Source organism: Portunus trituberculatus, chromosome 37 (assembly GCF_017591435.1).
Source record: "Portunus trituberculatus isolate SZX2019 chromosome 37, ASM1759143v1, whole genome shotgun sequence".
Classification (NCBI taxonomy): Eukaryota; Metazoa; Arthropoda; class Malacostraca; order Decapoda; family Portunidae; genus Portunus; species Portunus trituberculatus.
Window position 1 is genome coordinate 26,359,368 of NC_059291.1, and position 24,014 is coordinate 26,383,381.

General features: G+C 39.0%; 1 protein-coding gene across 1 annotated transcript in view; it reads right to left on the reverse strand.

The window, feature by feature from the left end:
• Positions 1 to 658: 658 nt before the first annotated feature.
• The window catches only part of LOC123513977 (ribonucleoside-diphosphate reductase large subunit-like), a 32,628-nt gene continuing 9,272 nt past the window's right edge, over positions 659 to 24,014 (reverse strand). The window contains 11 exon segments of the mRNA XM_045271495.1: positions 659 to 2,153; positions 8,697 to 8,885; positions 9,349 to 9,444; positions 9,935 to 10,147; positions 11,202 to 11,302; positions 11,305 to 11,345; positions 13,280 to 13,413; positions 13,527 to 13,619; positions 14,203 to 14,331; positions 18,818 to 18,918; positions 19,166 to 19,295. Of these exon segments, the coding sequence (XP_045127430.1) occupies positions 1,917 to 2,153; positions 8,697 to 8,885; positions 9,349 to 9,444; positions 9,935 to 10,147; positions 11,202 to 11,302; positions 11,305 to 11,345; positions 13,280 to 13,413; positions 13,527 to 13,619; positions 14,203 to 14,331; positions 18,818 to 18,918; positions 19,166 to 19,295 (1,464 nt within the window). The 3' untranslated portion in view covers positions 659 to 1,916.

A 24,014-nucleotide genomic window follows, 5' to 3' on the forward strand; every position in this document is an offset into this window, starting at 1 on the left:
GAAAGTACATCATTATATTCAGAATAACAAAGAGAAAATAATTATTAGTATTCAAAGTCTTCTGACAATTTCTAGGTTTACCATTTTTACCCATCATGGGATATTGGAAAATAGTTTAATCACTGGAACATAAGGGTTAATTTGCGCGATCGGTTTGCTTATATGCGATTTGGCCCAACCACATTTTCAAGCTGAGCGCCAGACGCAATTTCAAACTACATGCTACAGAGTTATGCAGCTGGCCGATAGGTGGGAGCTCCAAGGCCGGATTCAAGAAACAGGTTGTCCATGTTGGTACAGACAACCTCCATAGCAACCTCCTGCTCACATACCAACCTTCGTAAAATAGCATCCACAAAGATTTGATGCTGTTGGTGGGTGGTTTTATTTCACATTGCTGTCAAATGGAAGCTTTAAGGTTAGGGAGGGTTAGAATGGGTGCTGACAAATGGAAACGTTAAGATAAGGGAGAGTTAGAATGGGTTGGTATTGGCAGCGTTGAAAACCCAATCCATTTATGTAACAATAGTTTGCTTTGGTGTGCATAGAGTCAGTAAGTGAAGCAAAATCTGGGTATGAATATTTAGAATAACATTACTAAAGCTGATAGTTAGGACATCAGTTAAACTTAAAAGATCTTCTATAAAGCAAACTAAACTCAGAGGTTATATTATATATTCAGTTCTAGCAGCATGGGATAACAATAGTCCCACTGCCTGCCAGTTATGTGAACACAAAAACAAAGGGTGTGGAATATAGGGGGATCTCATCAGCATGAGTGGACTGTTTGGTCCTTTAATACTATTCTGCATGCAGAGCAGATGAGCACATTGCCTAGCACACTTAGCATAAGAATGTTGTAGTTGTAATATTGCTAGCCCCACCTAGATACCTTTATAGGACAGGAGCTCATACAAAATATACATACAAGTGAGTTGGTTCCATACCATCTCCACAATTATGAACAGCACCATTATGATACACAAATTAAATATTTTGAATAATACAGAGACCTACATAGAGTGCTTGGATTGTCAATAAAGTTTAGAGTCACTCAAAGTAGGAAACACACTTGCATAGACAATGGCAGTGATATGTAAGCTCTCGGTTGTGTTGTGCAAGGTGACATAAGGCACATGCGTGAATGCACAACTAAATAAAATACACTAAACTTTGGAATTACCATTATTTCATTTGGAAAGTCATTTTTCATGTTTTCCGAATGAAAATAGTCCACATTTAAAATAGCACAGCCTTCATACATACATCACTCAGCTGTATTGCATGCAACACTTAAAACTATCTTAGGTCACTGTATTTTGCCTGGAAGACAAGTAAAAAGGTAAAAGAAAATACCTTCTACAAAGTTGAAATAAAAAAAATTGAATTATGTATCAATATACAATAGTGAATATATCAATTTCCTTAATAGGCACAATCATGTAAATTCACTCATATCAATTGCCACATATAACTGGTCCTTTTTAACAAAATGTAATAAAAAATAGCTTGTAACTATAATCTAAATAACTTGTATAATCAACCATTTGTGTTGTCTACATGTAATACAGCAAGGGTGTGTTGTGTATGTATCCATCTAAAAAAAGAAAAAAAAAAAAATATTTAGCAAACTGATAAAACCTAAAAGCTACATGTTAAACGAGACCAGACTAAAGAACTATGTACTACTGTAATGCTCTGACATAGTGCAGATTAAAGATCCCACAGGATATATCAGTGTATTCAGAAAATCTTATTCCAGGATGAGGAAATTCTAGGTATAAAAATTCTACATATACTTTCATTTTGATAGTGGAATCTTTCCATTCAAATGTATAGAACTAACTGTACACGTGTCCATAAAACCTAACATTCACTCTCTTGCAGCACCAAACACACAGGCAGGGACAAGAAGTCTATGAGCCACAGCTGAGGCAAGCCTCCTTGTTCTCCAGAGAACACACCATGTCAGCCATGTTCTGTGCTTCATGGGAAGTAACGTCATCGCTTCCATTTTTGCTGGATTCACTGTTGGTTCCATTTGTGTGAGAGTCACCATTGACTGTCTTGCTCACTTTGGTCTTGTCAACAGTGAACTGGATGGCGTTGGCTGCTGGCTTGGTACGCAGGTAATACATGCCAGTCTTGAGGCCCTGCAAGAGTAAGGTTATTAATAACATAATCCAATACATTTCCTGCACAAAACAGGACGGGAAGTAAGCAATCAGAAATTGAAATGATTGGGCTTTAAAGAAAATCCCCATTACATTAAAAGTTGCATATGTAGCATCATGGTAGTTGTTAGATGAGATCGCATAAGCCTAGTATTCTTCCACCTTTGGTTGGAAATGGCTAGATTTGTACTACAAACTTGGCAAGGCAAAAGTTTATTGATATTGGAGTTGAAACAGACTACCTCTATAGAGCAGACTGGGAAATCTTACAGCATTATGAAATATGTCTAAGATGATTGATAGCAGAACATGTGAAAGGTCTAAGATAGTTGTAAGGCTGGAAATCCTGTAATTCTGCTGGAGATGATAATTATTCACTGAAAGCCCAAATTAATGGTCCAAATGAAAGCACTTGAGTAAATCTTAAGCCATTTCAGATGAATTTATAAATTTCAGCAATTGGTAAGCAGAATTGCAGATGCTTGTGAGTGCACATGGTGTGAGAGATGCAAATTATTTTTAAAGTACTTGTCCCTCATTACAGAAATCAGATCCCCTTAAAACCTCTCCACAATACATATACAGGTAGCAAGAATACAAAACAAGGATGCTCATTCCCTCCCCTATACCAACCTACCCTGCTTAAGCTGCAGCCATTCCCTTTTCTTAGCAAAATATGCAAAGGGGAGAAGGATGGGCTCAAGTCATGTGAAGTATGGTGTGTGGAAAAAAATTTTCATACTTGAAAAAATATCACACAACTTTTACAGGTGGAGGGTGCACGTTTTAAGATGAACAAACAAATGCCTAACAGAGTAAAGGCCCATTCACACTATTCATCAACTCTCTATCTCACCATATGTCACCATTCTGTCAGAATTTCTTACATGTAATCCAATGGATCTGTTCACACCAATCGGTTCATCACTGTCACATCACGGCACCATGACGTCATGGATTCTTTCCAAGAATATGTTCATGTGACATGTCACATCACGGCACCATGACGTCATGGATTCTTTCCAAGAATATGTTCATGTGACATGATGGTGCCATTGGATAATTGCCTCCCAAAAAGTAGTTCGTGTTTTTCTTGAGATCTCTCTTATCATATTGAACAAATATCTTATTCAACAAATAGTTTAATTTGAATCTTGACATTTCGAGGTACCTTCAATTTTTCTTTTCCTCAAGGCTTTATGTGCCTACATAAGATTTATCAGCCCCGTAGCGATCTGTTGGATACAGGGTGTCTCATAAGTTAAGATACATACTTTAGTAATTAGTAATTCTAAGTTGAAAATACTCCATACATATGTGCTGCATTTTGCTTTGTTTATGAAAAATTAATGTAGACAGTTTTGTGTTGCAGGAACCACTTGCTTTGGTGGACATTTGCCTCCTTCCCTTCATCCTCTGCACACAGTGTACTCAAAGTGGTGCCAAGCGTTATGTACTGTATTTGACAAGATGTAGGATGCACCTTTTTTCCAGAAATACTGGCTATAAAAAATTGACCTGCGTCTAATATGTGAAGTTGAGACTTCCCATAGGCAAATCTTTAAATCTTCTTGATGCTCACTAACCTAGCTTATGATCAGTAATTCTACCTATCCTAACTGCATGATTGATCATCTTATTGCTGGTATTATAACTTTAAAAACAAATTATTGTAAAAATGAAAGCAATCTAACCTGTGAAGCTGTGATATGTTTATAAATATCAGCTAATTAGAACTCTGACTCAATGCCACCCAATGCCAGTGAGGAGTAAGATCATTATGATCATAACAAAACATATCAATTTCCTCACTGTTATGGCAGCAATCTCTGAAAAAATTACAGGTTATAGATAATGCTAAGGAGCATGTCAATAGAGCAGCAGCAAGGACTTTGGGCCACCACCTATGGAAAAAATTATACATACAGGGGATCCTCGCAATTTGACAGGGTTAGGGCGATTTTTCATTGGTCGAATCAGCGTTTATTCGAATTGTGAAGCAATTTTTCCCTTAAGATACATAAGAATTAGGGGGGATAGGGACCAACCTCCAGCCTAGATCCCCTCAAAACATCACTAACCTCTAAAAAACACTAACTTAGAATAAATCAGTATTATTAAAGGCTTCATTTATATCTAACTTGTTTTATTAAACACATTAGGGTGCTGTACAGTACAGTTTTGGAAATGAAAACACTTGTAGCAGTCTCACGGTATTTGTGTTGTCCCTGTTCTTCTAAATTGTTGATACTGTTGTTCTAGGGACACTCATTTACACTGCAACGACACCGAGCTATACCTGCCTCACACTTTCTTATAAGCCTAACAGTGAAAAGTTCAGTTGTTTGTTTACATTTCTCTAGGAATTAGACGTTCCAAGGCTTCTCTTCCAAGGAACAACTGGCCAAGATGAGCAGCTCCATTGTTTATGAGTGGACAAAGCTGTCTAAGAGTTTCCCATAGGGAGCATTAAAGGCCAAAAATAGCAACAGGTTGCTGGTGGTGAAAGGGCTGCCATGTTTGTTTACAGTTGACAAACACGACAAGGCGGAAGCGAGCTTGTGTGTGACAACCAGCGTCAACAAAAGTTGACGGAAAAGTGCTACTGTGATGCCGCCTTAAGCAACACACAGGGTAGTGTCGGTTTACACTTCTGCCTGGCGGGTTTGTGGCGAATTTGACCGGGTGGGTGGCGCGCGAGATATGAATGTTGAATTGGCAAGTCAGTCAGTCAAACCTTGAGGATTGGGTATTAATTAACCAAGTCCAAATTGGCGATAATTCGAACTTCGAACGTTCGAATCACAAGGATCCCCTGTATCTGGTGAAAGCAAGAAGACCAACTGAAGACCATAGGGAATGGTAAACATAACCTTCATTGCTGAGGATGACATAAAAACGTGGGTGGTAAATGCTTTCAACAGTATATGCTTAAATACATTAAAAACACTTTTCTGAATTTGACCTGCTGAAATTGGGGGTGCAACCTACATGCCCATGTGTCCTATATGCTGTCATATACAGTAGTAGTTTTTTTTTTTGTGTAAAATTTACGCACTTGATAAATTCTTACAGGAAACACGTAGCAAATGACATATGAAATTTTTGCATGTATCAGCGAAGAAAATGTACAGGTAAGATAGCAATACAGTGATTGTTAAGTGTTACTTTTTAAACATACTACATGACAACTTTTGACAACTGTTACCTTTGAAGTTTGACAGTTAATATTTTGACACTGAAGTAACAGATCTCATCAATCAACTGACTGGTGACCGTCAAAGCACGTCATTTAATTGTTGTGAAAATGCCTTTCACATTCACCAACATTGAATATTCGGACATGAAATTCATTTACGGATTTTGTGGTGGAAGAGCTCGAGCTGCTGTAGCAGAATACAGATAGAAGACCTCCTGCTAGTAGAGTATTATAGAGAGTTTATCAAGATCTCAGAGAGAGAGCATTTTTCCTATAAATTCTGCTTCAGCTGAATGTACCGGAACAGCATAGGATGGTATCATCCAGAAGACAATGTGAAGCCCCAACATCAGAACAAAAAAGCTCTCTGTTCCTCGCATGACAGCTTGAGGAGCATTAAAGAAAAAAGCCTTAAAAAATTTAAAAAAAAATAAATAAAATAAAACACCTGATGACTCTGAAAAGCCACTTAATATCTGCCCTGGATGCAACATCATCAACAAAACTGCAGCAACATTCACATAACAAGGGACAGTTGACCCTCACAATGAACACTGGTGGGCACAGGAAAATTCATACAAAACCGTGGAATGTAACTTCCACTACTACTACTTCAGTATTAATGTCTGGTATGGCATTGTGAAATATTTTTTATTTGCGAGGATCGTCTCACTGGAAATATCGATCTAAACTTTTTGAAAGACATGCTTCCTGTGCTCCCCAAAACATCCAGCAGTAGATCCTGCGACAAAACGATGCCCTACCACATTACAACAGGCAGGTAAAGGATTATTTGAGTGGGCAATTTCCCTATTGGTGGATAGGTCATGGAGGCCCACAAGAATGGTCAGCAAGATCCCCGATCTGATGGATTTCTTCCTTTGGTGACACATGAAATTCTTGGTGTAAAATGACAAAGTACATTCCAGAGAGAAACTGATTCACCACATTCAGGAGGCTGCAGACTAAATCAAGAACAACAAGGGCATGCTGAGGAGTGACGACTTCAGTGATGCAATAAGTAGGAAAATGCATCAAGGGTCAAGGCTGACATTTTGAACAAGCGACTGACTACAACAAATAATGGATATTTTACAAATAGGATATTTTGTTCTAAACTTTGAAAGAACAAGTGTCACTTGATTTAATATAGGAGAGAGAGAGAGAGAGAGAGAGAGAGAGAGAGAGAGAGAGAGAGAGAGAGAGAGAGAGAGAGAGAGAGAGAGAGAGAGAGTTTAATGTTTTTTAACATCCACACAGAGTCAAATTTTGCAAAACGCATCACAATTTAACATCATTTAAAATATTGATAAGATTTAGAGGGTGATGGGGACATCAACAGGCAGGAGGCTGGTGAGTTGGCATGTAGTATGTTTAAAAGTAACACTTAAAAATCACTGTATTGCAGTGTTATCTATACATTTTCTTTGCTGATACAAGCCAAAATTTAAAGTCATTTACTACTACCTGTTGGATTCGAGTGCATACATTTTACAAGGTGAGTGGTTCCCACAACACTTTGTTAATTTTTCACCAAGAAAACACATATGTGTATAGAGTATTTTCAACTAAAGAATTAATTTAGGATATCCTAAAGTACATATACTTTAAGGGGACTGACAGAGTGAAAATTCCGGAAAAATATGAAAAAATGCAATAATCACATGGCAGCCTTAGCACCAGTACTAAACATTATTAGTGGAATTTTAGTCATCTGGGTTTAAATAGCTATTAAAGGGCCGTTCAAATGCCCCGTGCCACACCCAGCTGCTCACTCAAGGTTACATGCAGCAAAAAAAGTAGTTGTAGAAATATATTTTTAGAAAAAAAAAAAAAAAAAAAAAAAAAAAAAAAAAGCTATTTAGAAGGGAATAGTTTTCTTTCTGGTGCCATGTGGCACGTTGTCTTGTTAGGAGATATAGAGTGGAGCCCATGGCTGCTCAAAGGGAAGGAACATGTGACTCATCAGTGTGTAGCTGAAAGCGTAGGAAGCTGCACGCATCTCTCGCTCCTGTCCCTACTTAAGGAATTAAGCTTCTATGAGTAATACTTCCACAAGAATGGGGACCAGGTGCCATGTTTATGGCACAAAATGATCTACAAAGCAAAAGGAAGACGTTATAATAACTGCTGTGAATAATTTGTAATATTATAGCCATTTATTGACGAAGAACATGTGTCCTTTTAAAAATTTTTAAAGGCCCGTATCTCAACACTAACTTATTGCACTATTGAGGCATATAACTTCAACAGTTTTCATCCGATTTTCATAATCCAAGTATCAAGAGAAAGAGCATTAAATTCTTTCTACTCAATTGAGCAGAATTTTAAATTTTTGATTTTTTTTCTTAATCTAAAGAGAAATAACCAAATGAGGTAAAAATATTTTTTTTTCTCGTCAATAAACAAAATGCAAAATCTGCTCACTTGGTCCTCTTAGACAACCTCCAAAGTCAACAGCTTATGAGAAAAAAAAAAAAAAAAAAAAAAAGTGGAACTCTAGAAATTATACGTAAAAGTATACATCTCTATTTTAACATTTTCATTTTAGAAAAAAAAAAAAAGTTTAATTTGGTTGAAAAAATAACGAAAATAGAAATTTACTTGGTCGGACAGGTCCCGTTTACTCGAGAGACCCTGTATAATGGACCAGTCCAAACATTTTTGTCTTTTGTATCCTTTATCACCATCTCTTATTATTATGTAACCCTCCCACCCCACCGACTGTGGCAACCAGGACTATGTAAATGTCCCGTGGAGTGAGGGTGTTAACCTCATCATTCAGACATGACATTCAACACACAACAAAATTTTGTTCACATACCAGCCACATCCTGTTTTCTTTGTACTCTTACCCTCCCCATATGTACAGTATTGTGAAGGATTTTTAAGGAACTCTGATTTCTGTGATAAGGAATGAATCCAGGACTCTTAGCATATTCCTAATTCATGTGAAACTGGTTGTGTGACAGAAATTACACTAGTAATCTTGCCACTTATTTGGTGCTTTTACCTCTAATCTAGTTGCCACTGAGAATCAGGAAAAGCTACTATATGTTTTAGTTCTCAGCCAGGCAAGTATAAAGTAAAAATATGATTGGCTACACATGTATGATTTTTAGATATTGCCATGTGTGAGGCCTTAATCTGGCACAGGTATTGCTTAGGTCAATAAGTATCTAAGTAGAAATCACGTGAGGATGTACAGACTGATGCATTTCATAATTATGTTGATCAGTAAAATGTTTGCATCAGTTTGTGTTCTTGATCATCTCATACCTGCACTCCATCAACCTGGTGCACAAACAACAGCCATTACGTACCAGCTTCCATGCGTGGAAGTGCATTGATGTCAGCTTTCCATAATTGGGTTGAGCAATGTGAATGTTGAGGGACTGACTCTGGTCAATGAATGCTCCACGATCTGCTGCCATCTGAAGAATGATTTTCTGGGAGATCTCCCACACAGTCTTGTACAATGCCTTCAAGTCATCAGGGATTGCATCAATGTTCTGAAATAGTACAAAAATTTAATATCCTCATCTCTGATGCTTAACATCTGTAAGCTCAGGCAGGCAGATAGTGTAGCTATAACCTAATATTTGATTTTTTTAAATAAGCATCAAAGAAAAAAATAAAATATGGTTTAAGAGTTAGTGCTTTACTTAAATAAAAACTCATTGATAATCCCAAATAATGTATTCAATATTCAATTTTATATTCTCATGACACCCATTTATCACTTCACTTTTGAATGTGTGTGAAATTATCAGGTAGCAAAATCCCAGTGAACCAGACAGACATATATGTGCTCAGCCAAAGTGAATAATCAGTTTCTCTTCAACAAATGTGTTAATTACAAATACTAAAATCTTTTTTTTTAATCTTGCATCTGATTTTTGTTGTAATATTTCACCTATCCTGTTACCCAATATATTTTTCATGCCACCAGTACAGGCTGACTACAAAACCCACCTGGATGGAGCCATTGTGTGCTACCAGTGTGTTCCTCATGTTGTCGTCCCAGAGGCCTCGTTCTGTCAGGTCTCGCAGGAGGTGGTGATTCACAATCTGGCAAAAAGTAGGTCAATAACATTCAAAATAGCAAAAATGTGGCCAATGTAGCCACAAAATTATCAATTGGTCTCTAGTCAACTCAATCTTCTTCAAAGAAAAGAATACAATAACTAAAGCAAGGGAAACTATCTACGTGTCACCCTGGAGGAAAGGCATGCCATAAATACGTCTATGAAAGGAAGGCTACAAAAAACTGACAACATAGCTGAAAGTGATACTATGAAAAACAGTCTGATACTGCATCATATGGACTAACCAAATTCTGAGCTTAGTTGTTAGAAAATAAGGGAAAGGTAGTGGAGGATAAGAGTTAAGAAGATATCCCAAGTTACAATGAAGGTAGTGGAAAATAATGTACAGAATGAAAGCAATGAGTTACAATGGTAAGGGTACTATATGATCAAGGATAGAATGGCAAATGTTGCTATAGGGTAAGACAGAAAGATGAAGGCAAGCAGAAACGAATCACCACCACCATACTAACTTGGAACTCTCCAGAGAGGACACGTCTGCTGTAGATGTTGGAGGTGTATGCCTCGATGGACTCATTATTGCCAAGGATCTGGGCAGTGGAAGCCGTGGGCATGGGTGCCAGTAGGAGAGAGTTGCGCACACCATACTTAGCAACCTTCTCTTTCAGGGTGGCCCAGTCATGCAGGTCTGTTGGTGTCACATTCCACATGTCATACTGGAAGATCTGACGAGAGAAGACAAAATTATCAGTGATGTGTGAGGAGTAGAAAATTCATATATGTTGCTGACTTGTAGGGTTGATAAATTTCCTTTCTCCATTAACCCCTTCAATACGGTGACGCCTATGTAGGCGTCATGAAGCCCCAGTAGCAAATACGGTGACGCCTACGTAGGCGTCATATTTCTTTTCTGAGCTTTCTTCAGTTCAGTTGTCCCGTATAGTGTGTTGGATACCAACTACACACGCCATATGCTATCTTTGAAATCCTAGTGCTCCTCCCACCATCCTTGTCTCCACCAATCACTAAAGATAAGCTACATGCGTCCTGCCTTGTGTCTAAAATTACCCAATGGCATAGACTGTTCCCATCTCTCTCTCTCCATCTCCCTTCCCTCCATCCCCCTCTCCCTCTCGAAAGATAAGTTACATGCGTCCCGCTTTGTAACATTCGTGAAAACACACACACACACACTCATACACACACACACACACAAAAACAAATTTTCTAATCTCTCTCTCTCTCCTCCCTTCGTTTCCCTCTCCCTTCCCTCCCTCCCCCTCTTCCTTTCGAAAGATAAGCTACATGCGTCCTGCTTGTGTCTAAAATATTAGCAAATGTCTCTCTCTCTCTCTTTTTCTCCAAAGAGAGAAGCGTCCACTTTCCTCTTCGAAGACGATATAGTGACTAAAAATAGCAGCATAATACACAAAGACGACAAGTATGACAAGCTTGCACGAGTTTCCCGTGCTCAGGCGCGCGGCACTACCACCCGTATATCATACAGGCGGGCTTTTTTAACATCCGGCGTGAAGGGGTTAAAATAATTGCTTAACTTCAAAGCATCTTATCAGTAATATTGTATGACCTGTAGAGGTGTAATTTAATTAATACCTTAAAATGAGAGATGCAATTTCAGTTACATTAGGTTACCAATAGATTAATACAATTTGAAAACAAGAAACTAGACTTGAGTTGTTGGTTTCTAATAAGTTTATGAACTAATTACTTCCCATTTAATATACCTTCCTTGTCATCGGTTTCCCCCACACTACTCACCCCTTTGCTGACAGGAGAGCCTTCATAGGTCTCGTAAGGTCCCTCTTCCTTGGCCAGTTCACAGCTTGCCTCCATCGCTCCATAGTAGATTGTCTCAAAATCTGCTTGTTCAAGAGCTGAGCTTTTGGAGAATCAAACGGATACCTGTTGTGAAAAAAATTGCACATAAAATTTGCTTTCTCAAGGCTTGTTACCTGGTACAAAAACAAACTACAATGCTAACCAAAAGTGTTGAATAAAGTACTTGTAATATCTGAACTGAATACAGTAAGAAATTTGTAATACAATAAGCCAACAGGACCACAACATACGTGTGGTCACCTAACACTCAAGAACAAACACATAAAAGAACACTCAACACTATCAACAAACCAGCCAGTACTATCAGCAAACACAAAAGTAGGCAATTGTCTGTCAGTAAAACCGTGTCCTTACTATCGACCAGTGGAACCAAATCCCTATGAGTAGTTGATGTCAGAAGCATAAAAATCACTGGTACTGATGTGGCAACAGAAAGTGCCACCAGATCAGTACAAACCCTTCACTCATGGACCCTCACCAGACAACATCTGCCTGTAATCTCATAATACTACACATTTAGTGAACCAGGAAAAAAGTGCTTCTAAATAAAAGCACAGATGGCCGTACAGTTGTCTTAACATGGGAATCACCACCACATTCAACAGTGCAGGGTATGTGAAGAGGACAGTCCACCAGCCCTCTACATAAATGGGTACTTATCAAGCAATAAAGACATACAACTGATTATAAGCTAAATAGAATTCTGATAGAAAACTTGGGAGATAGAGATGCAGTTACTGAAGCTGGCAGTGATCTTATTGCTATTCATGGGTTTAGTTCCCATTGCAATTTTTGTATAAATTAGGCTATTTGAATGATAAGCTACACATATGTTCTTGTTTCTAAAATCAATTAGTTCACAAAAAAATACTAATAATAGGTTTTTGGACAAAATTTCTGCAAAGGTAATGACAAAGACATGCCTTCACAGCGAAGGTAAATCCTGCCTGATTGTTATCTCCCTGAGCTGCGGGAAGGCAGCATTCACTCTTAAGACTATGGATTTGTCCTGGACGGTATCATTCAACTGACAAAAGGTGGAAGGTATTGTTTAAGAATCCAGCCAAGAACATCTCAGACAGTTCTTCCTAGAAGCAGTGTGGGTGCATGCAATGTCATAGAGTTGAGTTAATCCACGTTAAAATGAATAAATCGTAATAAGGCGTATCTCCTTAAATCTTGTCACATTAAACCGAAATCACATTATTCAAACTCCCATTAATTGAGAGTTGACTGTATGTGTATATAATGTATATATGTAACTAAGTACCATTATATTTATACTTAATATACCTTTAATAATAATAAAATAAATTAATAAAGTCAGAATGCTGCTCATTCATATTTCCTCATCTCACACACACCTGGTAGCATGGCTGGCCGACATCCTCACAGGGAGGCATCAAACTGTATGGTATCAGGCCTCCATGTCGTCTTTCCAACAGCTAACATGCGAAGTCCCTCAGGGCACCAAGATGGGTCCACTGTGTTTCCTATTACTAATTAATGATGCTCTCACAAACACCCCTCAATGGAAGTACGTAGACAACTGCTGTGCCAATCAACGAGACCCAGACTATTCGGCACTCCAAGCAATGTTGGAGCAGCTACAAGCGTAGACTGAGAACAGCAAGACAATCGACCACAATAAGACTGGTTATGCAGCCTGTACATCCTCAGCCACACTGCCGCCTCCTCAGAACTCAGTGGGCTGTCATCACCTCCAGGTGGTCTGGTCGGCCAAGCTTCTTGGTGTCATGGTGGACAACCAGCTGACCTGGAAGCAACATGTCACCAACAAAACACAACAACATCTTTAGGCAAAGGTACAAACCCTGAAATGAGTTCTGCTAACTTCCTGACAGCATTTTTTTCCTCTTTTAATGAAAATTCTCCATGGTAACAATTGAATAGCTTTTCCATTACTTTCAGTTGTTCATAAAAGTCTTTTAAACCGTATATCATTATTATTATTATTATTATTATTACACACACACCTCATGAGGATGAAGGCGTCGGCCAGGCCCTGAACCCCGATCCCAATGGGTCTGTGCCTCATGTTGGAGCGCCTCGCCTCCTCCACAGGGTAGTAGTTCACATCAATGATCTTGTTCAAGTTCCTCGTCACCACCTGTGGACCAGTCAGGGTTATTTGCAGGTTGGGAGTAGGGACTGGTGGGGAATAGGTGAGTGCAAGTGTGGGTGTAAATGTATGCATATGAACATCAATACCAATATGGTCACCTTTGTCACTTCCTTCAGCTTCTGGAAATTGTACGTTTTGTCGGGGTTAACGTACATATTCAGGGCAATAGAGGCCAAGTTACACACTGCAATCTGAAAGAGAACATTGGGATAATCTAGAAATCAGCAACGTTTCTTGAGGTTTTCAGTTCCTATCATCACCACAGACAACACAAGAATGTATACTAAACTCTTAGGATCAGTCACCAGGATACATCAAGAAATAATGACTTCAACCTTCAAAAAGATAGGAAAAAATTGGTTTTCATGTAGTGGTGGAAGAATGAAATTGACTCAATAATTAGGTTGTTGATGCAAAGTCATTAGGGAGCTTTAAAAGAAGGTAAGACAGACTCATGGACAGGGATGAAATATGGAAACAGGTGTGTACATTTCATACAGGAACTGCCATGTATCTGTGTAGGCTTGAAGGCATCTCTTTATTTTGTTATTAGAGTAGACTTTCACACAAAGGACACATAGTAACATCCAACATCCTAGTTTTGTCACCTCCAATCTATCCATGTTTCAAACTCCTCCTGACCCTACAAGCCAGTGAAACCATGTTTTGCTGACTATATGTTAAGTACTAAACACTTGTGCAAACTTGAAGTGCAGCTATGTATAAAATACCTCAACAAAAGTGCTGATGCCACAACACAACACAAAGCCTCACCTCATCAGGGGAGGAGTATTCCACAATCTCTGTGCAAAGATTGGAGCACTTGATGGTTCCCAGGTTCTGCTGGTTGCTCTTACGATTGCAGGAATCCTTGTACAGCATGTAAGGAGTCCCTGTCTCCACCTGAGCAAAAATTGGTGACAAATAGCATTATACTATGTTAAAAAAATCAATTCTATACCTGATACATACTTATATACTACAAATCAAAATAAACTTTACATATTTAAGAATACTTATGGGATATATTACCCTAAACTAAGAGAGAACTGGAAGTAATCAAGACAGTCAACTTAAAGAGATGTTAACTAACGACATTTTCCTTTTCAAGATATTTTATATGTCCATGAAAAGAAACAACAATCTAGGGAGATAGTAGAGACCTGGCAAAATAATAATTACTCCCAGTGATGTCTGAAGCACTGGATCATGGGATGCTGTAAATCTGTCATCACCTCAGCTGAGACTTCATTAAATGTTTCTCCATGTCTAATACCTACCTTCTAAACAATGCTGCACAAAATTACATGCACATAAATACACACTCCACAGACCCTTCATTCAAAATTCAAAATCAATATGGTGACTCCTACACCAGACTTGGAATCCCCATCTGGGGAGGGGATCACAAATCTCACCAGGTCATACTGCTCTTCTAGTATTGACATGTCTTGAAAACTCCCTCAACTTTTCTAAATAACTTCATTAATATTTGCAGTCTTAGATATAATTTTCAATCTATAGAACACCACATCTGCTCTACTAAACCACCTCATCTTTTCCTTATTGAAACAGAAGTCTGAGGCAACTGACAATAGTACCTGTACTCTCTAATTTCTCTATCCTCATTTTTAATCCTAAGTTGGATGGCCATGCTCTTGAATCTTTAAGTTTTCCTTCTGGCTACAACCATAATTAATCTTAAAATAAACTTTTCTGTGCTGCCTACCTCTCACCTAACTCTGCAGACTAAAAGAAATTCTTTGACTGATTAACTTCCAAAGTAGATTACAATCTGACCCCTTCCCATTCTTAGAGACTTAAATGTTCAGATTTGGTTTTCCTCTCCCTTCAATGACCATCCTGATGAACTAGCCTTCAACTTTGCAATCCTCCATGACCTAAAGCAACTGGTGCAATACCCTACTCATATCCCTGACTGTCTTGGAGATACACCCAACATTCTTGATCTAACTTAATCCCTTTTTTTTTTATGTAGGGGAGAGGGCCAGCCAAGGGCAAAAAAAAAAAAAAAAAAAAAAAAAAAAAAAAAAAAAAGGCCCACTTGAGTGCTGGCTCTAAAAAGTGGGAAAGCGTCAGCAAAAATTGGAGAGCAAATGCCTCAATACCTCCCTCTTAAAAGAAGACAAGTAGTAGGAAGTCAGAAATACAGATGCAGGGAGGGAGTTTCAGTTTACCAGTGAAAGAGATGAATGATTGAGTACTGGTTAACTCTTGCATTAGAGAGTTGGACAGAATAGGGATGAGAGGAAAAAGAAAGCCTTGTGCAGTGAGGCCACAGGAGGAGGGGATGCACGCAGTTAACAAGATCAGTAGAGCAGTTAGCATGAAAATAGCGCTATAAAATAGAAAGAGATGCAACATTCCGGCGGTGAGAAAGAGGCTGAAGTTAGTCAGAGGAGGGGAGTTAATGAGACGAAGAGCTTTGATTCCACCCTATCTAGTAAAACTGTGTGACTGGAACACCCCCAAACATGCGAAGAGTACTCCATACAAGGGCGGATAAGGCCCTTATACAGAGTAAGCAGTTGGAGGGCGAGAAAACTGGCAGAGACGCCTCAGAACACCTAACTTCATAGAAGCTGTTTTAGCAAGAGATGAGATGTGAAGTTTCCAGTTAAGATTATGAGCAAAGGACAGACCGAGGATATTCATTGTGGAAGAGGGAGACAGTTGAGTGTCATTGAAGAAGAGGGATAGTTGTCTGGAAGGTTGTGTCGAGTTGATAGATGGAGGAATTGAGTTTTGAGGCATTGAAAACTACTAGATTTTCTCTGCCCCAATCGGAAATCTTAGAAAGATCGGAAGTCAGGCGTTCTGTGGCGTCCCTGCGTGATCTGTTGACTTCCTGAAGGGTTGGTCGTCTCTGAAAGGAACGTGGAAAGATGTAGGTGGTATCATCAGCGTAGGAGTGGATAGGGCAAGAAGTTTGGTTAAGAAGGTCATTAATGAATAATAGAGAGTGGGTGACAGGACAGAACCCTGAGGAACACCACTATTAATAGATTTAGGAGAAGAACAGTGGCCGTCTACCACAGCAGCAATAGAGCGGTCGGAAAGGAAACTTGAGATAAAGTTGCAGAGAGAAGGATAGAAGCCGTAGGAGGGCAGTTTTGAAATCAAAGCTTTATGCCAGACTCTATCAAAAGCTTTTGATATGTCTAACGCTACAGCAAAAGTTTCACCGAAATCTCTAAAAGAGGATGACCAAGACTCAGTAAGGAAAGCCAGAAGATCACCAGTAGAGCGACCTTGACGGAAGCCATACTGGCGATCAGACAGAAGATTGTGAAGTGACAGATGTTTGAGAATCTTCCTATTCAGGATAGATTCAAAAACTTTAGACAAGCAAGAGATTAAAGCTATAGGACGGTAGTTTGAGGGTTAGAACGGTCACCCTTTTAGGAACAGGCTGAATGTAGGCAAACTTCCAGCAGGAAGGAAAGGTAGAAGTCGATAGACAAAGTTGGAAGAGTTTGGCCAGGCAAGGTGCAAGCACAGAAGCACAGTTTTTGAGAACAATAGGAGGGACCCCATCAGGTCCATAAGCCTTCCGAGGGTTTAGGCCAGCAAGGGCATGGAAAACATCGTTACGGAGAATTTTGATTGTAGACATGAAATAGTCAGAGGGAGGAGGAGAGGAGGACAAGCCCAGAATCGTCCAAGGTGGAGTTGTGAGCAAAGGTTTGAGAGAAGAGTTCAGCTTTAGAGACAAATGAGATGGCAGTGGTGCCGTCAGGATGAAATAAAGGAGGGAAAGATGAAGAAGTGAAGTTATTTGAGATGTTTTTGGCTAGATGCCAGAAGTCTCGAGGGAAGTTTGAGTTTGAAAGATTTTGACATTTTCTATTTATGAAGGAGTGTTTGGCAAGTTGAAGAACAGACTTGGCATTATTCCGGGCAGAGATATAAAGTGAGTGAGATTAAGGAGATGGAAGCATAATACCTCCTCAGGTCCCCCCAACTGGCAGAGGCAAAACGCCAGAGGCACCTTCGCTTTGGGGGATCTTGTGGAGGGATTGAAGAAATAGGACAAGATACAGAAATGAAACTGTGATCGGAGGAGCCCAACGGAGATGAAAGGGTGACAGCATAAGCAGAAGGATTAGAGGTGAGGTAGAGATCAAGAATGTTGAGCGTGTCTCCAAGATGGTCAGGAATATGAGTAGGGTGTTGCACCAGTTGCTCTAGGTCATGGAGGATAGCAAAGTTGAAGGCTAGTTCACCAGGATGGTCAGTGAAGGGAGATGAAAGCCAAAGCTGATGGTGAACATTGAAATATCCAAGGATGGAAATCTCTGCAAAAGGGTAGAGGGACAGAATGTGCTCCACTTTGGAAGTTAAGTAGTTGAAGAATTTACTATAGTCACAAGAGTTAGGGAAGAGATAAACAGCACAGATGAATTTAGTTTGAGAGTGACTGTTAAGTCGAAGCCAGATGGTGGAAAATTCGGAAGACTCAAGAGTGTGGGCACGAGAGCAAGTTAAGTCGTTGCATACATAGACGCAACATCCAGCTTTGGAATGAAAATGAGAAGAGAAAGTAGGAGGGAACAGAGAAGGTGCTACTGTCAGTTGCCTCAGACAGGAAAAAAAGATGAGGTTTAGTAGAGGAGAGGTGGTGTTCTACAGATTGAAAATTAGATCTAAGACTGCAAATGTTGCAGAAGTTAATGTAGAAAAAGTTGAGGGAGGTGTCAAGGCATTTGAGGTCGTTATCAAGAGAGGCATCCAACCTGGGGACATTTTTGGTCCCCTCCCCAGAAGGGGACTCCGAGGCATAACAATGAGTTCCCATTTTGCTTTTAAATTTTGATTTTCAAGTGAAGGGTGTATATGTGGTAAGTGCATGTAGTTATGTGTGAAGAAAGAGAGTTGTCTTTAAAGGGCAGGCTGTGACCACCCTCTTGAGTTGTGAGACACAAAGGGAGATGTTCAGCGAGACCACAACTAGCTTTAATGGAAGGTTCACAGCACCCCCCGAACTAGTGCTATTAGATCTCTCTGGGAGTAAGTTATTGTTTTGGTAGGTGTCTACTACCTTCTCCTTACGCTGTTACCCTTTTTTCTCCATTAGGTTCCTCTAATCACAATCTCCTATCTGTATCTTGTCTCAATGCTCCAATTTTGCCTCTGCTAATTGGGAGGACCTGAGGAGGTATTGTGATTTCCCTTGGAATGACTACTGATTCCAGAACCCCACTGAGTGTTTTTCACCCTTGACTGGTGCCTGTCTTAAAAGAAATGTTGGGGGGGACAGCCTTGAAGGTTCAAACCATCAAAGCATATTATAATCATACATTACCTGTTCTTTCTTTTATTACCACAATGACACTAAAATGGACTAAGCTTCATTGTAAACACTAACCTGTGACTCAATGATGGCATACCACAGCGCCTGGGCCTTCACCTTCCTCTTGGCACGGCCTTCCTTCTCATAACGGAGGTACAGCTCCTCAAATTTCTCACCTGAAAAAAATATATTTATATTTTGACATAAAACTTTGAATACCTCACTGCCATTAAATCTAATCTAAGTTTCCTGTTTTGGACTAATACACGTTATCAAACTAGATGAAAAGATATACACCTCCCTACTCTATCACTGGTATATTAACCTATACTGTAAGAAACCATAAATGAGCTGCATTACAACTTTCTCTAAAAAAATGCAGATTTAGGCATCATCAAAACCCAAAGGCATTCTCATTCTTACCCCAAGTGTCATGGAGGCCTGGACACTCAGCAGGACACATCAGACTCCACTCCTCATTGGCCTCCACTCTACGCATGAAGATATCTGGGATCCACAAAGCGTAGAACAGATCCCTGGCTCTTGTCTCCTCCTGCACCAACACAACACTGTTATCATTCACACATCACAATAATGCAACATTCAATACAGACCAACAGGTTGTATATCTGAGTTTGGCAAACTAAACATGAGTATACAGGGGAAGATGTGAAGGCGTGATGTTAAAAGTAATAAAGAGTGCCAGGATAAACATACAGATGGTGAACTTCAAGAGATAATGAGATTATATATATATATATATATATATATATATATATATATATATATATATATATATATATATATATATATATATATATATATATATATATATATATATATATATGTATGTATATACACACTGGTACCTTGGAGTACGAATAACAAACGCGGTCAACATCAACAGATTGCGCGCAGCACTGCACGATCAACTGACTGCATGCTGAGGCACCATGCTGCCTCAGTGCCTCAGGAATGTTGTTTGCAGTTGTTTGGTTGTTGTTTTGTAATGCCACAGATAATAATATTAAGTTTTTTTCTAGTTAAGATCATTGCCTAGCGTAGCAGCACAAATGGTCATGAGACATACAGACAGACATATGGAAGATTCTAGAAGATCTGAGGGGAAGAGAGTATCCAGCTCATAAATTAAATGCCTTAATCCTTATAGCCCGTCAGGCACGATCGTGGCTCTTATGTTAGAGCCTGTCAGGCATGATCATGGCGCTATTCAGAAGCCACACTCCCACAGTCCAGATATATATTCTATCTGGACTGTGCGCGCTCCTTTATGCCGCACAGTTTGTTTATGCTTGAGGCTATGTCATATATCGAAGCCTGTCTGTCATTGGCCCATTGTTTTCAAGATGGTAGGACACTTGGCCAATCATGTATCAGCTTTTACAAGGATATGTTTGTGGAAATGTGAGGGCACCAAGCGTGAGGATGGTGAGAGCACTTATGTCAGTATGCTGTATTTTATAATTTTTTATGTATTTCTTGGTGAGATATAAGATATACATGTATTTCCATGGATAAGTAAGCAGTTCAGAAACATATTATGATGCATGACAATATTGGAATCATTATTTTTATCTCGTTATTGGTTTAGATAAGAGTGCGTATTGCTGGCTTCATGGAGTCGTCTGAGGAGGATGTGTTGATGCTTGTTTCTGACCGCGAAGAAGTTGAATCTTCATATTACAATTTGCTTACTTCCCTGATTTATTTTCCATAATGAATGCAGTATATCAAAGAAAAACTTAATGGCTTATATAAGAGTGTGTGGTGCTGGCTTGATGGAGTCACATGAGGAGGATGTGGTGACGCTTGTTTCTGACCCCGAGAAATTGAATTTTCATTATATTACATTTTCTTACTTTCCTGCTTTATTTTCCTATCTTCTATAGTTATAGCATAATAGTAATAGAAGTAGTATATCTAGTAATAGTATGCAAAAAGTAAGAAAGTTTTTTTTTGGTTTGGAATATTATAATTTCTCCCATAAGAATACATGTATTTTAATGCTTTGGAGTAAGAACAAAATTTTGAACGGATTAAGTTTGTATTCCAAGGCACCACTGTATATATATGTATGTGTATGTATGTATATATGTATGTGTGTATATATATATATATATATATATATATATATATATATATATATATATATATATATATATATATATATATATATATATACATATATATATACAGGCAACACCTGATTAACAAACGTTCACACAAAGAAATTTTGCTACAGCGAACATTTAATTTTACTACCATCTGCTCGTATGACGAACACCAAGCTCACTTTAACGAAATTTTATCCACATAATTTCTTCCAAGTTTGAAAGCCCCGCCGTATCACACAAGCCGACAGGCTTTTGAATACACCAGTGCCAGTCGTGGACAAAAAGCGCACCACTCACTCCCCTACCATTCCCCGCTTTTAGTTCAAAACAATAATAGCGTCAGCAGCAGCTCGTCTTCCCTCGCTCAACATGCCGCCAAAACACCTTGCAACCAGCCCTGCAATGTTCCCTAGCATTGCTAAGAAGACCAGGAAGTCTCTTACTGACGAAGTGAAGGTGGATATTATTCACAGACACGAGAGGCGAGAAAACTAATAGCATTGCTCGCCCCCATGGCTTGACTCCATCTACTGTTACTGTCTCTACTATTTTCAAGTCAGCAGACTGTATTAAGAAGGCTGGTGAGACAGTATCTTCCTTGCAAGCTAAAAGAACCACAAGAACTCGTGACTCTGGAATTAGATAAAATGGAAAGCCTTGTGGAAATGTAGTACATAAGTTTAGTATGTGGTACAATGATGTGCCTTTTGTTAACATTCCACAGGTTGCCGGCTAGCGTCTTTCCTGCTCCACTCTCACTCCCTTAATAAATTTAAGATCAACAACATTATAGTTACTTGCATATATACATTAGTATACATTATAATGACTTAGTCTTAAATTAAACTCCTTAAATGTTTAACTTCATAATTTTTACTTTCATTAAACCTCTTACTGTACTATGATGCATTCCCGCTTTGTTTACTCTCAATGGAAGTTCAAGTCAACGGTCAAACTTGTTATAATTGGTTTGCTTAACGAAAATTCAAGCAACGAACATTTTTTTAGGAATGTAACCCATTCGTTAAGCAGGGGTTGCCTGTATATATATACAGTAAGTTCTCCTTATATGCTACTTCGATATCTGGTAAATTCACAGTTACGGTGTTTGGTAATTACTACCCTCAATTCTATTTACAGTAAGAAAAATACAGATACGGTATCCGCTCATGTTTTGTTTACACCGTACCGTAGCGCCACCTCGCCGCGCGGCTACCACAGCAATCAGTCTTTTCCCTCGTTTCCCACTGAACACAAGTGAAATCCTTACAGCAGGTTTTTTGTGGATATTATCATCACGATGCACAGTGACACACCCATAATGGCACCAAAACGTTCTGCAGACACTGCTGGAGTTGAAAAGGCAAAGTGAAAGAGGAGTAATTTGACATTGAAGGTAAAATTAAATATTTTGAAGAGGAAAGAGCATAAGTCAAAAATTAAGCCTAGCCCAGCCGACAGTCTGGACAGTGTTAGAGAATCGTGAGGCTATAAAAAAAGCTGGAGAGAATGCAACAGATCTGCAGACCAAACCAGTCAAACGTGCCGACCCTGCTATAGCTGGCCCTTTCACATGTGCAGGCAACGTGTTTCAGGGTTTTGAGCCACCTGCCTCATCCTCATCTGCCCACTCAGTGGAAGATGAACAAGGGCTGAAATCCCTACTGTCTCTTAGCCTTGGAAATATGTGGCGAGTGAAAGGTAAATAAAAACATTTTCTGTTTATTCCCTTTGTGCTTTATTTTACATTTTTCATATGTGACTATTTTCATGTCTGCAGGGGTGACTTTTGACGTGCTGGAACACATCCCCTATCATTACATGTTATAATGCGTTCGGTATACAGTAATTTTGATTTGCGGTAAGGTTTTCAGGAACGCATATGTACCGTATAACGAGAACTTACTGTGTATATACATACACACACACATATAAATATATATATATATATATATATATATATATATATATATATATATATATATATATATATATATATATATATATATATATATATATATATATATATATATATATATACATACATACATACAGTAAGTCTCGTTATACGGTACACATGTGTTCCTGAAAACCTTACCGCATATCGAATTTACTGTATACTGAACCCATTATAACATGTAATAATAGGGAATGTGTTCCAGCATATCAAAAGTCCCCTACAGAAATTAAAACACATGAAAATTATCATAAAAAAAAGTAAAGTACGTAATGCACAAAAGAAATAAACAAAATATTTTTATTTACCTTTCACTTGCCATGTATTCTATCAGATGATGTCCTTCTCGAGGCTAAGGGACAGTAAGGATTTCGGCCCTTACTCATCTTCCGCTGAGTGGGCAGACAAGGATAAGACGTCGCCGTCTGCACTGTCGGAAGTAGGTGTAGAAGGGCCAGCTGTAGCAGGGACGGCACGTTTCAATGGTTTGAAGAGGATATTGAAGAAGGGCCAGCTGTAGCAGGGTCGGCAGGTGTGACAGGGACGGCATGTCTGACTGGCTTGAAGAACAATTAGATAGAGGACTGTTTAGTTTTCTTGTTTTTTCAACATAGATTTCTTGATAAATCTTGACACTTTTCTCTACGTCATGAGCCATTTTGGGTCATGTTCCTTCAGGGTTTCCAGAGCTTTTTTGATACCGAGAAATTCTCTACGAGTTTTGATGTCCAGGCTGCACACAGGTTCTTCTTCCTCGTCTCCCTCTTTTTCTGCCTCCTGTGATGCCTTGTCTAGCTCTAAAGTTCATCATTTGAGAGAGATTCAGCATGGCTTTCCAAAAGATCTTGAACATCATCAACTTCATCGAAGCCAGCACTACGGCACAGATTTACTATGTCATTTCTGATCGCACCAATGTCGTCTTCAGTGAAGCCTGGGAAGTCATGCGCTCATTCTGGCCATACTTTATTCCATGCCAAGTTCATGGTAGACTTTGTCCCAAGATGACTTGATGTTATCTAAGGCATGCTTGATATTATACGACTTCCACCATTTACTGATAGTGGGCTTGCCAGGCTCATCTGTTCCCTTTATCAGTTGCTGCATGGTTTGCTGCTGGTAGTAGGCTTTTAGTGTTTTTTTTTTTTTTTTTTTTTTTTAATACCATGTGGGCTTTTCA